Source organism: Gymnoscopelus braueri, assembly GCF_963280865.1.
Source record: "Gymnoscopelus braueri genome assembly, chromosome: 16".
NCBI classification, from domain to species: domain Eukaryota; kingdom Metazoa; phylum Chordata; class Actinopteri; order Myctophiformes; family Myctophidae; genus Gymnoscopelus; species Gymnoscopelus braueri.
In genome coordinates, this window is record NC_137616.1 from 32,770,206 (window position 1) to 32,783,830 (window position 13,625).

A 13,625-nucleotide genomic window follows, 5' to 3' on the forward strand; every position below is an offset into this window, starting at 1 on the left:
TTTCTGCAAAGTTGCTTGTAAAAATTGGTAGTTGCGGGTTGTGTTTTTTTTGGGCTTGTTTCTAAAATGTACTTGGTTATTTAGGCTTGCTTCCAAACTTTTTAATAATATTTTTAAACCAGTGGCTCTTAAATTGTTTTGTGCCAGGGAGCATTTGTGTCCAAATATTCCACATTTCATTGCAATAGTTTTAGAAAATAGCAGATCTACTTGTAGACCGTCAATTTTCAAATAGCCGATGTATTTGTTAAAAGTGCTCATGTGGGCCACCCCCATCCCATAGTCACTTCGTTTGGGCTTGTTTTCCTAGCCCTGGTTGCTTGTTTCTCTCACATCATCTGGCAACACTTTATCACAACTAGGATGTGTGATGCTAGCAAAGCTTGCTAGCTTCAATCTGATTAGGGTTTCTTAACTAGTTCTTCAAAATGAAACTGGTGAGTAAGAAGGTTGTTAGTGTTGTTGCAGTTTGATCTACTGCTGCTGCTAAATAAAGCCTTGGTTATGTTCTCTATGTGCTATGAATCAGGTTGTGTTAGCTTAGTAGCTAACAGTCTGGGAAAACCAAGTGTCAAACTGCCTTATTTTGGAATGATAATGATAGTAGATGACCCTTCATATGATTAAAATGCAAGTTATAATGTCATACTAACCAACCTAATGCTCATTTGATGAGCATTATTTGTATGCAGTGGGTGGTGTAAAGTAACTAAGTACATTTACTCAAGTGCTGTACTTAACTACAATTTTGAGGAACTTTTACTTTACTGGAGTATAAATGAGTACTTTTACTTTTGGTACTTTAAGTTTATTTTTATGCCAATGCTTTTGTACTTGCAAGTACATTTTTAATACCGAACTTGAACTTGGACTATTTCTACAATAGGGTATTGATACTTTTACTTAAGTAAAACGTGTGAGTACTTCTTCCATCACTGATTATTTGTATGTTCTGTACTTAACTGTATAAGGTCAGTGCTCACTGTTGTATTTCTTTCTGTCTTTAATGCTGTTTCTCGTGCTGTGCTGCAGTACTGTCTGTCGGGTCATCCTACCCTGCCTTGCAATGTCCTCAAGTTCAAGTCCACCACCATCATGCTGGACTGTGGACTGGATACCACCTCTGTGCTCAACTTCCTGCCCCTGCCCCTGGTGCACAGGTGCGTGTGTGTGTGTGAGACAGTGGTGGAAAGTAACTAAGTACATGTACTCAAGTACTGTACTACTTTAAATGTTGAGGCATTTGTACTTTACTTGAGTATTTCCATTTTCCAATACTTTTTCTTCTACTCCACTACATCTCAGAGGCAAATATTGTACTTTTACTCCACTACAATTATTTGAAAACTAATTTTCTAAGTTACTAGTTACTCTTCAGATATACATTATTACATTATAAAACATACGTTAACCACTTTAGTCCTATTTTATACTCTAGGCTATTTGAAAATAGCCGATCTACAAGATGCGACGCGTTGTGAGCTAGTAGATCTGCTATTTTCAAACATTTCAGTACTTTTACTTTTGGTACTTTAAGTACATTTTGATACCAATACTTTTGTACTTTTACTCAAGTAAATTTTGAACACCAGACTTTTACTTATAATAGAGTACTTCTACGTACGCAGTATTGATACTTTTACTTAAGTAAAACATTTGAGTACTTTTTCCACCACTGGTGTGAGAGAGGGAGAGAGAGTACCAAATACTTTGGAGTCTTCATTCACAGTCTTTTGTGGTGTGGAACATGTGTCAACAACTATGTTGCACCTGTTAGTTACACATAAACTCAGTAGAGCAAAACTGTGCAAAAGAAAAACCATGCCACTCAAAATGAACAAAATGCACTGAGAAAAGTCAGAGCAGTTCTTTGAAAACAGACAAGTACCGTCACTTCCTCCACGTTTTTATTGTGGCTATGTTTTCATTCTTTCGTTTTCTCAGTCCAAGGCTCTCCAAGCTGCCTGGATGGGTATCTAAGGACGGAACGATAAACCTGGAGAAGGTATGGGAGATCATCTCCTCTGTGGACTTTTTATATATTAAACCTCAAGTCATTCATTTGTATTGGCCATTGCAGTATTCCATTAAGTCCATTGCAGTATTAGAAAAAGAAAAAGTTGATGTAAAGCAAAAATGGACTGATAAAATATACATTTTGCAAATGGAAACGGATAGATGGTCTCTTCTGTATAATGTTCAGAGGTTTTAAGAGAGCGTAGTTGATTTGACTAATGGGTTCAGTTAGTGATGCATTTCTTAATGAATTGAATACACAGGACCACCATGGAAGCTGTTAATAAAGTATTCAATCAATCAATCAATCAATCAATGCTATTACACAACAGAATACATTTTCCTAACTTTTTCAGGAGCTGAAGGAGTGTGCAGGAAGAGTGTTTGTGGACTCCCAGCCAGAATTCTGTCTTCCTGAGGTACAGTACAGTACACCTAACTACACTAGGCCTTTATATACTGTAGTACACTGCATGTGCAAGTTTAGGTGGATGAAATTGATATAAAATGTCTTCCACCTTTTACATGTTCTAAAAAACAAACAACTTTTGGGTGGAGCTCAGATAATGGGGAGGTAAAAAAAAAGTTAAAAGGGATGGTTTAGGGGTGGCAAATAGAAGACATCTCCAGCTCTCAACACTTGTCAATACGGCCAAATTTGTGACTCACAAGGAGCATTAGGGCACGGTCACACATACATATATACGTATGCGTCTCAAGGGTAGTAGCCAACGCATGCTGAGGCGATGAAAGCATCCATTACCCATGTTGTCTTGTGGGCTGTGGGCAGTGGAGATTTGCTGGTGTGTAGTTTGTTTGACTTACGCTTAAGTGGTTGGCTCAATGAATGAACACTACAAACGAAAAGCTCACCGAGTGGGGTCAATCACGTGCTTGTTTCCACGCGCTTGGTTGATGACCGGTGAAAGTTCATACTGTACGTTGAATATGACGCGTCAACGCTGTGCCTGTAGAATGGAAGTGAATGGTTCATTAACGCTTCTGATGTGTTACTGGCCCAGTGGTCAGTGCACTAATTAGCTGAGCTACTAGTTGGTAAACCTCTACTAACAATAAAGCTGCTAGGTAATGACTACAGTTTGGATGAATAATGTATGTGCTGTCCTTCTCCTTCATGTATGCAGAGAGACCTGTTGGATCTGTCTACCATTGATGTCATCCTGATCTCCAACTACCATTGTATGATGGCCCTGCCTTACATAACAGAGAACACAGGCTTCACTGGGACTGTGTATGCCACAGAGCCAACTCTGCAGATAGGCAGGTATGGAGAGGTTAAACCCTCATCAAAATGCACAGTTGGAGTAGGAAAAAAAACACCATTCCTATATGCTTTGAAGTCTTTGTCATCAATCAAGCTTAATTTGGTTCACGTCATGTAGTTTTCTGTTCTGTTTACATAAAATATAGCCACCATTGCTGGTGGTGAAATTCATGTAGCCTAATTGTTTACCAACAGTAGTATGACAAAACTTAATATTCATATAATAGACCAGGATCCCAAAACAAAACTAGAGGACACAGTTAAAGTCTTATACTTATAGGTGCAAAGATTAACGCTTTGACGCAAAGTGAGTCAATCACTTTGACTCTAAACCTGAAACTGCTCACGCACTCACTCACTCCACTGTGCTTTTGTCGATGTGAATGGGGTCTTGTGGTCCCAGCAGCCTGCTGTAGTCCACCATCATCTCCTTTGTTTTGTTGACATTGAGATGGAGGTTGCTCGATGTCAGGGCTCTCACTTCCTCTCTGAGGGCTGTCTCGTCATTGTCTGATCAGGCCAGTGGTGGTTGTGTTGTCAGCAAACATTATGATGGTGTTTACATGGTCAGCTGATATGATGGTAATGACTCGGCAGCAATTTTCTCAGACACAGTTTAAATCTCAAGCCACAATAAAAAACAGCCTCTGGATGTAAACGCCATGCAAACTTAGAATGTCTTTCATGCTAGTTAAGTCAGTTCAAAGTGCTTTACAATACAAATGTGACTGACAAAAGGAAAATCAACGGTGGACAAAAGGTGGTTATGCCCCAGGGCAGGGGTCCTTTTATCTTTTCAGAGACCCAAATGAAATGAAAACATCCTCTCATTGAAGACATGCTCGTACCCATAACATAAAGTGGGCTAACATCAACATGTACCCTTGTCATATGGACACAACATAAACAGCATACTTCATAATGTGTCAAAAGATGTTGAAATAACTGCTGTTTTCTTTTTCCTCAGACTACTGATGGAGGAGCTGGTCAACTTCATGGAGAGAGTACCTAAAGCTCAGTCTGCCACCTGCTGGAAGAACAAGGAAATACAGCGGTAGGCATGACACAGAGACCAACAGAGAACTGACATGTGGAAAAGCACAGTTACTAAAGTGCAGTCGTTCTGGGAAATATTTTAAGTCTTCAAGATATTTGCTCAGTTCAACAAGTGATAGCAATTTTTTAGCTGCATACATTGATCGTTGTCAGCATAAATATCTGTGTTTTATAACATTAGGATGCTCCCTGCATCACTGAAGGATGCTGTGGATGTATGGACATGGAAGCGATGTTACAGTATGCAAGAGGTCAACTCTGCCCTCAGCAAAGTGCAGCTTGTGGGCTATTCACAGAAAGTGGTAAGAATCTTTGTTATTGCATTTTCTTCTTTATGGACATCTTTAAATGGGTCTCAGAAGCAGTTTATCTTGTTTTACATCATTATGTTATTTACGCTTGTTGCTGTCCTCCAGGAATTGTTTGGAGCGGTACAGGTCTCACCCCTTAGCTCTGGCTACTCATTGGGAAGCTCCAACTGGACCATCCAGTCACATCATGAGAAAGTTGCTTATGTTTCCGGCTCCTCGCTCCTCACCACTCATCCACAGGTAGCTCACATTGGAAAGTTAATATGCATCTTTGCACTAACATTAGTTGATCAAGTAATAGTATTGTATATGAACATATAATAGCACAGAGGTGTTGTGTTATTGTCGTGTAAATGATTTCAGATTTGACCTACTTTTAAGTGCATCTGATAGACATTTAAATAGCCTAAACATTTTTGCACAATAGTACTCGTTACATAAATCAAACGGCTGGGATGCCATTCATTGTGAAGCTAGACCGGTGTAATTAACTGTAGGCAGTTCATTGTGAAACCAGACGGCTAATGACATCTCATTAGTCGTCTGAGAAACCAGCTTGTTTACCTAAATTGCCCTCCTCCTGTTGTCTGGCAGCCCATGGACCAGAGCTCTCTGAAGAACAGTGATGTTCTGATTCTGACGGGCCTCACCCAGATGCCCACCGCCAACCCAGACGGCATGCTGGGAGAATTCTGCAGTAACCTGGGTAGGCTTTGTTGTGCATTTTAGAATGCCATGTTGGATTGGGCTCAGTTCCCTTTGAGATTAAATCAATTCACAAAGGTTTTATTTTTTATAAAAAACATTTGTTTTATTAAAAGGATTACGAAATGTAGGATGTTCATTTTCATTAAATTTAAGCTATATAGCTTTTGCTATAAAGGTTCTGTTCAACTTTTTTTCAACTTAAATTGTATTATTTCCAACCATTATCCATTGTCTTGACTGATTATATAGTTTGTATGAACCCGTAACTTTGTTTCCCTTAGCGATGACAATTCGTGCAGGAGGCAACGTGCTGGTGCCATGCTACTCATCTGGGGTGATCTACGACTTGTTGGAGTGTTTGTACCAGTTCATCGACAGCGCCAACCTGGGAACGACACCTTTCTACTTCATCTCACCTGTTGCCAACAGCTCACTGGAATTCTCCCAGATCTTTGCTGAATGGTATGTTGTCCCTAATTCGAATCACATTCTCCCTAGTCTGTTTTCATGTTTTAAGAATATAGCACAAATACACTGTACATAACACATAGTGATTACAAAAAAAGAAAACAGAGAATAGCTTGTTTGACTAGGGTTTATGTCATTGACTCTGATCTTGCACTTCATAAGTCGCGCTGGATTAGAACTAAAAGCCTGAATTGTAAATTGATCAAAATCATGTGTTGTTCTCGTGAGAGGACAGCAATGTGTTAACTTACTGGATGATCTCCATAGAGATGTAATGAGGCTTTTATTATTCCACCAGGCTTTGCCACAACAAACAGTCTAAGGTCTACCTTCCAGAGCCTCCCTTCCCTCATGCAGAGGTAAGTCTTTGTGTTTACTGTCACTTACATGGCATGCTCACATACTGATTGCGCTTTCACCGGTCATCAACCTGATTGCGTATTAAACTGGTATCTGTTGCCTTTTCACTTAGACTTTCACTTTCTTTCATGTCAGAAATAAAAACAATATACAAGAAATTGGGTTTAGTGAGGACTCTAATTGAAATTTGTAGAAAGGTTTTCTTTCCGCTCACATGTAACAAAATAATGGAGTTTATTCTCTCATTGCATGTAGTGTGGGGGCGGGCACTGTGAGAAATTGAAAGCCTTCTGGGACTCTTTTCTCCTGGCCACACAGTCATCACAATGTATTTCCTTTGACAAAATAATCCTTTAATGTCTGGAAGTCAGAATGCATTCAACCAAATTATGTGTAAAAAGGCTTCGTGTGAAAATATATTTTGGGTTTAATGAAAGTTTTGGATACTCTGTTACAATTGTTTGTTGCCTTGTCAATCCATTTAATCATTCTCGCTGGGCAGCACATTTTAACTGGCGCAGCCCCCCAACACAGTTGAACAGATACAGGTGAAAGAACACTGTCTCTCACACTTTCCCATGACTTTGTTACTTTCAGCTGATCCAGACTAACAAGCTGAAGCATTACCCCAGCATTCACGGAGACTTCAGCAGCGAGTTCCGCCAGCCGTGTGTGGTGTTCACCGGCCACCCCTCTCTGCGCTTTGGAGACGTGGTCCACTTCATGGAACTGTGGGGAAAGTCCAGCCTCAACACCATCATCTTCACTGGTGAGTAGCAAAGTGGTCTAACATTACACCCGTTTTCCAGTCAACACTACAGTAGTTCTCATAGAAAATACAGCTTATGTGCATAGGGGTAGATAGTTACCAGCATAGTTAATGCCTGACACACTGGCTTTACTGTATATAGAACCCTGGAATGCACACTCATCTGCCGTGTCCCTATTTTGGGAATGTCATTATAGGCAAAAGTCTTCGGTAATAAGAAAAAAAAATAAGCATATTTACAAGCTCACACTCACAGCACGTCACAATGCGTTGTGAGCTTGTAGATTTTCACAGTGCAACACTGGCATACAAAGAATAAATCAGGCTTAAATGTTGAAAGATCTATTCATACTATATACTGGAGATTCCTGTAGATTAAAAGTCTTTACACACCATGAGAATGATGAATAAATGATCTGAAAATGCATCAGCGATTATTTCACATCGAAACTATTATAGTTGATGCCTCATTCATGCAGGTTGATGCTTTTATTTGTGGTGAAATATCGATCTTTCTTTCAGATTTATTTTGTTTGTTTTGCCTTTGCTTTATCACTGCAACAAAAAATTCAATAAAATGCTCCCAGTGTCTAGGGACCGTGACACTTTTTCTTTTAGTTTTGTAGCCTGGTTGTCAAAGCTTCTCTATTGAGATGGTTTGGTCTTTCTCTCCCTCAGAGCCAGACTTCTCCTACATAGATGCCCTGGCTCCCTATCAGCCACTGGCCATGAAGTGTGTCTACTGTCCCATCGACACACGGCTCAACTTCCACCAGGTGTCCAAGTTGCTCAAGGAGGTCCAGGTATCCTGCCCACACCTCAGAATGTTTGATAACAGTAGCTAGTTGATGCTCGCTGTAACTTTTATTGCACCTGCCTTAAGAAAGTGCTGTTAAACAGTGGTTCTCAAACTTTATCATGTCAAGGACCCCCAAATTGATATGTATTTGGCCACGGTCCCCCCCCCATCTGAAAATGTGTTGTGCCAGGGAACCCCAGAAGAAAAGATTTGTGTTCGAATGTTATATAGTGCTTAAGTGGTTGGTTAATGAATATCGTCTTGTCGGGTGAAAACCTCATATGTCCGAAACTTTTCAGGATTCAAATTCCAAAACAGCAAAAGTAGCAGATCTACAAGCGTTGCTCCACATTTCAAGCTTGTGGATCTGCTACTTTTTGTGACGCTGTAGCGTGATCAAGTAGGGCGTTGATTTATGAAAAAACACACACACACAGTTTGAGAGAACATGGAGATACAAGGTTTCTGCCCGACAGCGACGATATACAAGTGGTCATCGACCTTTTGTAGATCCTGTGTCTGCCTCCAGGAAGACTTAGGTGATGACACTAGTAATGAAGATCCTTGTCCGTCCCGCAGCCTCTCCATGTGGTGTGTCCAGAGCCGTACACCCAGCCTCCTCCATCCCAGTCCCACCGCTCAGACCTCATGCTGGAGCTGCAGCCTCCTCCCATGCCCTACAGACGCTGCTCCGTGCTCAGCCTGCCCTTCAGGCGGCGCTACGAACGCATCCACCTGCTGCCAGAGGTGAGCTGAGAGTGGTTGTCAAACCTTTTCCATGTCAAGGACCCCCAAATTGATGTATATTTGGCCGTGTACCCACATCTGAAAAGGTTTTGTGCCAGGGACCCCCCAGAAGAGAAACATTTTTGATATTTTTCAAAAGTAGTAGATGTACAAGCCCACTGTGAGCTTGTAGATCTGCTATTTTTGAATAGCCAACATATACATGGAAAAGGTTAACTACTTTTGCTGGGGACCCCCTGGAACCCCCCCCCCCTTTCTCGCTTTGAGAACCACTTTGAGTGTGCCAGCAAAAATGAGCGAAGAGTTAAGTCAAACCGTGTGGTTGAATATGGTTGGGCGATTGGATGTCACAAAAATGACTTGGCGCATGAGTAGCAAAATATGAGTGCACATGCCTTAATGTTCTGCTATTAAAGGAGAATTCCGGACAAATTAAGTGTTATCTTTGATGTCTCGTTACTCACCTACCGATGTGAAAAGTAGCGTTCTTTTTTTTCATATATTCCCCTGTCGTCATTTTTTAAACCCCCTCCGTTGTCATAATGGGAGCGCGTGGCTAAGGGAAATTCGTCTATTATAACCGACGCAAAGTTGTTTTTTTCACTACTAGTATTCATAGTAGAGTCTCATGATAGTCAAACATGCGTTGAAACTATCTGCGAGGCTGCCGTCAATGGCGAACGATTTAACACTGGTTGCTTGTTTCCAGATTCTGGCAACACGAGTTGCCAGGTTCTGGAAGAAACAGTCCGGAATTCTCCTTTAATTCACTTATTCTGGTATATGGTGCACATGGGGGCCTGCAGATTGTAAGTGTATATGACATAAATATTCAAATGTTTGCCAAATGACAGGTGGAACTATGTCGAAATTCTATGCCTTCATCTTCATCTCTGTCTTTTATTGTCTGTAGCTAGCCAGATCCTTAGTGCCCTCCGAGATCAAATCCGGCGTCTCCGTAGCAACTGTGTCTGCTGTGCTGCACTCTAAGGACAACAAGCACACGCTACAGGTGTGTGTGTGTGTGTATGTATGTGTGTGTGTGTGTGTGTGTGTGTCTCTCTCTCTCTTATGAATTTGTATGTGAATAGACGTATTCATCCCTAAACACTAAGTGCCCTAAGTGGAAAAAAATCACACCCTGTGTGAAGTGGGCGGTGTCTTGCTAGATAATCACAATACTGAATGGAGTCAACCAATCATGTACAAAAGATAAATACATTTATTGAAACACTCTTTATGATGGACGAAACCATAACTTTAAAAAAACCAATTTATGTTTTTTTTAAAGTTATGGTTTCTTATATAGGGCTATGCACATGTGTCATGTGACACTGGCCAATCACAGTCCTGAATAGATTGTGATTGGCCAATCACAGCGCAGGATAATTGTACAAATTTCCAAACCTCACTTATAGGGGCGGTTTCACTGCCCAAGATAATTGTACAAATTTCCAAACCTCACTTATAGGGGCGGTTTCACCGCCCAGAAATAAACCAAGAGCACAGATAAATTAATCCATAAGCTCATGCAGTGCTGAGTGGGAATTAGAGCGGATGGCTTCCGACTTCCGAGACCGAAAAAACACACATATCTCTGTCTTTCTGTGGTTCTATGGAGCACACACCGAATCTCAGTGTATTTGAGGGGTATCGGCTTCCCTGATTGGCCAACACAACCCATCTGCTTCGCAGATTTGCAGAGCTTTCGTGTCACATTAGTGCCGCTGCACCAATATAAGGTAGTGTGTGCAATTGAACGCCATTCTCGTATGCTCATCAACACAATGTCACCGTTTTCTGACAACATCAGGGATCTCCGTATTTAGTTGATTGGTCATATAGTAGTGGGTACCACACTGGGTACTCTAACAACGGGTACAATAGGTACTCGGACAACAAGTACAACAAATATTGCATTAAAGAGTGGGGCATACATTCACAACTTGCATCGTTCCTGAGTAGACCGGTGCCCGCGGGTACTGCACTGGGTATTCTACTTAACTGATAAAGAATGTTAGTTTTACACCTCTGACATTTCCTCCTTGATGTTTTCAGTCGGTGCCCAGCCCCCCTCCAGCTCCCCCCAGTAAGAAGAGGAAGCGTGTGGTAGAGGAGCCCCCAGACGTGTTGGCACCCAAACCCCTCCTCAGCGGCGCCGTGCCCCTGGAAGCTTTCCTGGCCACGCTGCACAAGGTGGGAGACATTTACATTTAACCAGTAGAACATTAGATGGAGTGTGAATAACATCACAGCTGTGATCGCAGGACCATAGATCCTCAATACGATGTTGTTATCAAATTCACCAGAACACATAAATAACATTATGTGTTCAAGGTGTTCTGTTGCTTTTATACAACAGTCAGGAGTTAATTTTCTCCGCTTCTATACGTTGCTAAGCAAATCCTAACCGTGTGTATGTTATGGGAAATTAGAGCTCTAATTGCTTGATCAGAACCAACTGTTGTGTAGTGTGTTTTAACTGCGTATGTTCCAAGAGCACAACCTCAATTGTAAGATAAATGATTCATAACTTTTGTATTTGTAGGCAGTTTGCTTTATTTAGATAGTAAATGTAGACAGGGAGCTGAGAGTAGTTAAGGAGAATGACATTACGCAGGTCACTGTTGGGACTCTAACTTGAGATGTTGCAATTACATGGTCTAAGGACTATCCTGCCAGCTAACCGTTGCAGTCCACCCCCTCCTCATCGCTGACCATGGGTTTATCTCTAGGGCTGAAACGATGTATTCTTTTCTTACCAATTCTATCGATTACTTTTTCGAATAATCAAGAAGATGGCAGATTTTTATATTTGTTCAAGTTTTTTCATAACGAGTCAATTAACCACATAAGCGTTATTTTATACTCTGTGCAAAATGAGTGCAAATGGCTGATCTACAAGCTCACAACTTGTGAGCTTGTAGAGCTTGTACAACTACACTCTCGTATAGGGAAGTTAAGATAACCTATTACCGGTGCCCAATGTTTTAGAAACACGGCATACTTCATCTGGAGCTTAGCAGTATACACTCTCATGCCATTGATTTATAAAGTCAGAATTAAAAAAAAGATGTATCCCCTTCCCTTCCTCTGCCTGCAGAACGGTATCACAGAGGTGAAGGTGGAGGAGACGGCGGACGGACACATTCTCCACCTGCAGGCGGAGGACACCCTGATCCAGCTGGAGGAGGACGGCACGCACATTGTGTGCGACAACGAGGCGCTGCGCACCGTCATGCGAGACCTCGTCATCCGCTTCTTGCATCAACTCTGACTGCCCTGAATCCTCCTTTGCCTGTGGGTCCTCTAAAGCAGTGGTTCCCAAACAGTGGTGGTGGGTCGGGACCCATTTGTTTTTATGGTTCGCGAGTAAATATCCCTTTTCGTTTGATCGTTTCCTACATTTTTCAAAAAATTCCCCAAAGAATTGAAAAAAAATCATGAATTAAAAACAAATTAAAAAAATGTTCTAAAGAATTTCATGAATAAAATAAAACTTAATTCTTTAAATTAGAAAAAAAAAGGTTTAAGAGGTAGTGAAAATAGCCCACAACGCGTCGCATTGCAACGTGTAGTGAGCTTGTAGACTGGCTATTTTCACTAGTTTGATTCCCGGGGAGACTTCAAATTTCTCGAGCTAAAAAGTTTGGGAACCACTCCTCTAAAACAGTGGTTCTCACATTTATTATTTTATGGACCCCCATAACACTGAGAGTGTACCATTTGCTTTTGTACACTCTAGAGTTGCAGACCTGCAAGGGTCCATTTGGAAACCGTTGAAGGAACCCTGAGGGTACCCAGACGCCACTTTGAGAACCACTGCTCTAAAGCCTAACGCCTTATTTATACTTGGGTGCGCACCGATGTTGCACAACGATGAATAGCCAATCTACGCAATTTGACGTGGTGTGAGCTTGTAGATCTACTATTTTGGTGTGCAACACTGCCACGCAACCAATCAAGTATAAATCAGGCTCGGGCATAATATATAATAATGTAAAAAGGTGACGCATTTTCTGGTTCATTGGACCGTGCGCAGATGATGGGTGCTGGATGCAGAGCGGAACAGGGTGCAGATGTTTGAACTGGACTTTAAGAAAGTTACATCTGAAGGGACTGTTTTGCTCTACTTTGCTGTACCACAAATTGCTAGCTCTTTTTTTATGTCATGTTAACAGTAGCGTTGCTCTAAGTCTAAAGTGTCATTGTAATTTGTAAATATGTATTTTGTATCAAAAACTTGCATTTTTGAGTAAAATGGTTTGAATGATGAATGCATTGACATTTTAATCCTCACTGACGCATACAAATACATTGACGCATATCTTCACGCAGAAAAACAGACAAGCATTTAAAAGTGAATAACTGTTTTTCTGCCAACAAGGGAGTTTTTGTTCTTAAAAGTTGAATTATTACTTATATTGAGATTTAATGTTATTTGCAGTTGTTAGTTGGTGATCTTGATAAATTGTGTCAATTAATTAAATGTAAATGTTCAATATTTTAGACTGCAGGTCTATTTGTAGGTCCACTTGAAAAATAACTCAAAGTGACGTCTAGTTGAGCACAGGTCGGGGGCCTATTTCACGAAGCAGAATTAGGCGCTCCCACCGCACTTTTATTTTACCTCTGGGGTGGAATCTGCCAATGCTTTGTCAATGTAAATGCGTGGATTCACGTAAGAGCGGATCTTTCCGCATGTCGCGCAGACCTTGTCCATTTGAAGCATATAACTGCTGGAGGCAGGAGCTGATTTTCCCCCTCTGCCCAATCGGGTGAGTCGAAGGCGGACCGTCCCAAGACTCAGGAAGCACCATGGTGCTCAAGGCAGAAGGCGGGGAGGGTCGTCACTCCCGTTTTTTAGAATCTGCTGGCTGCAAAAAACTGGCCGTGCACAACCTGCGTTATAGATATAATCAATTTAATGATATTACTGAAATAGAGTGTGACCATGAATCATAATTGTTTCACAATGACTCATGTGATATGTCATTGTCACTCTGTTAACACTATAGTTCATATTGTTGTTAGATGTTTGATAATATATTATAGTAGTTGAAGTTGATATATATAGTTAGTTGAAGCTCTACATTATATTCTGAT

At 41.1% G+C, this 13,625-nt stretch overlaps 1 protein-coding gene across 1 annotated transcript; it reads left to right on the forward strand.

Annotated features, from left to right (window-relative positions):
• Positions 1 to 342: 342 nt before the first annotated feature.
• Positions 343 to 12,796, forward strand: LOC308103283 (integrator complex subunit 9-like). Its single transcript, XM_080453203.1, has 17 exons — positions 343 to 437; positions 1,033 to 1,160; positions 1,945 to 2,005; positions 2,373 to 2,435; positions 3,162 to 3,301; positions 4,269 to 4,355; positions 4,539 to 4,659; positions 4,774 to 4,908; positions 5,263 to 5,374; positions 5,658 to 5,838; positions 6,143 to 6,203; positions 6,802 to 6,973; positions 7,652 to 7,776; positions 8,352 to 8,519; positions 9,433 to 9,531; positions 10,578 to 10,715; positions 11,623 to 12,796. The coding sequence occupies exons 1-17, from the start codon at positions 429 to 431 to the stop codon at positions 11,794 to 11,796; spliced, it is 1,974 nt and encodes a 657-aa protein (XP_080309329.1). The 5' UTR covers positions 343 to 428; the 3' UTR covers positions 11,797 to 12,796.
• Positions 12,797 to 13,625: the final 829 nt, after the last annotated feature.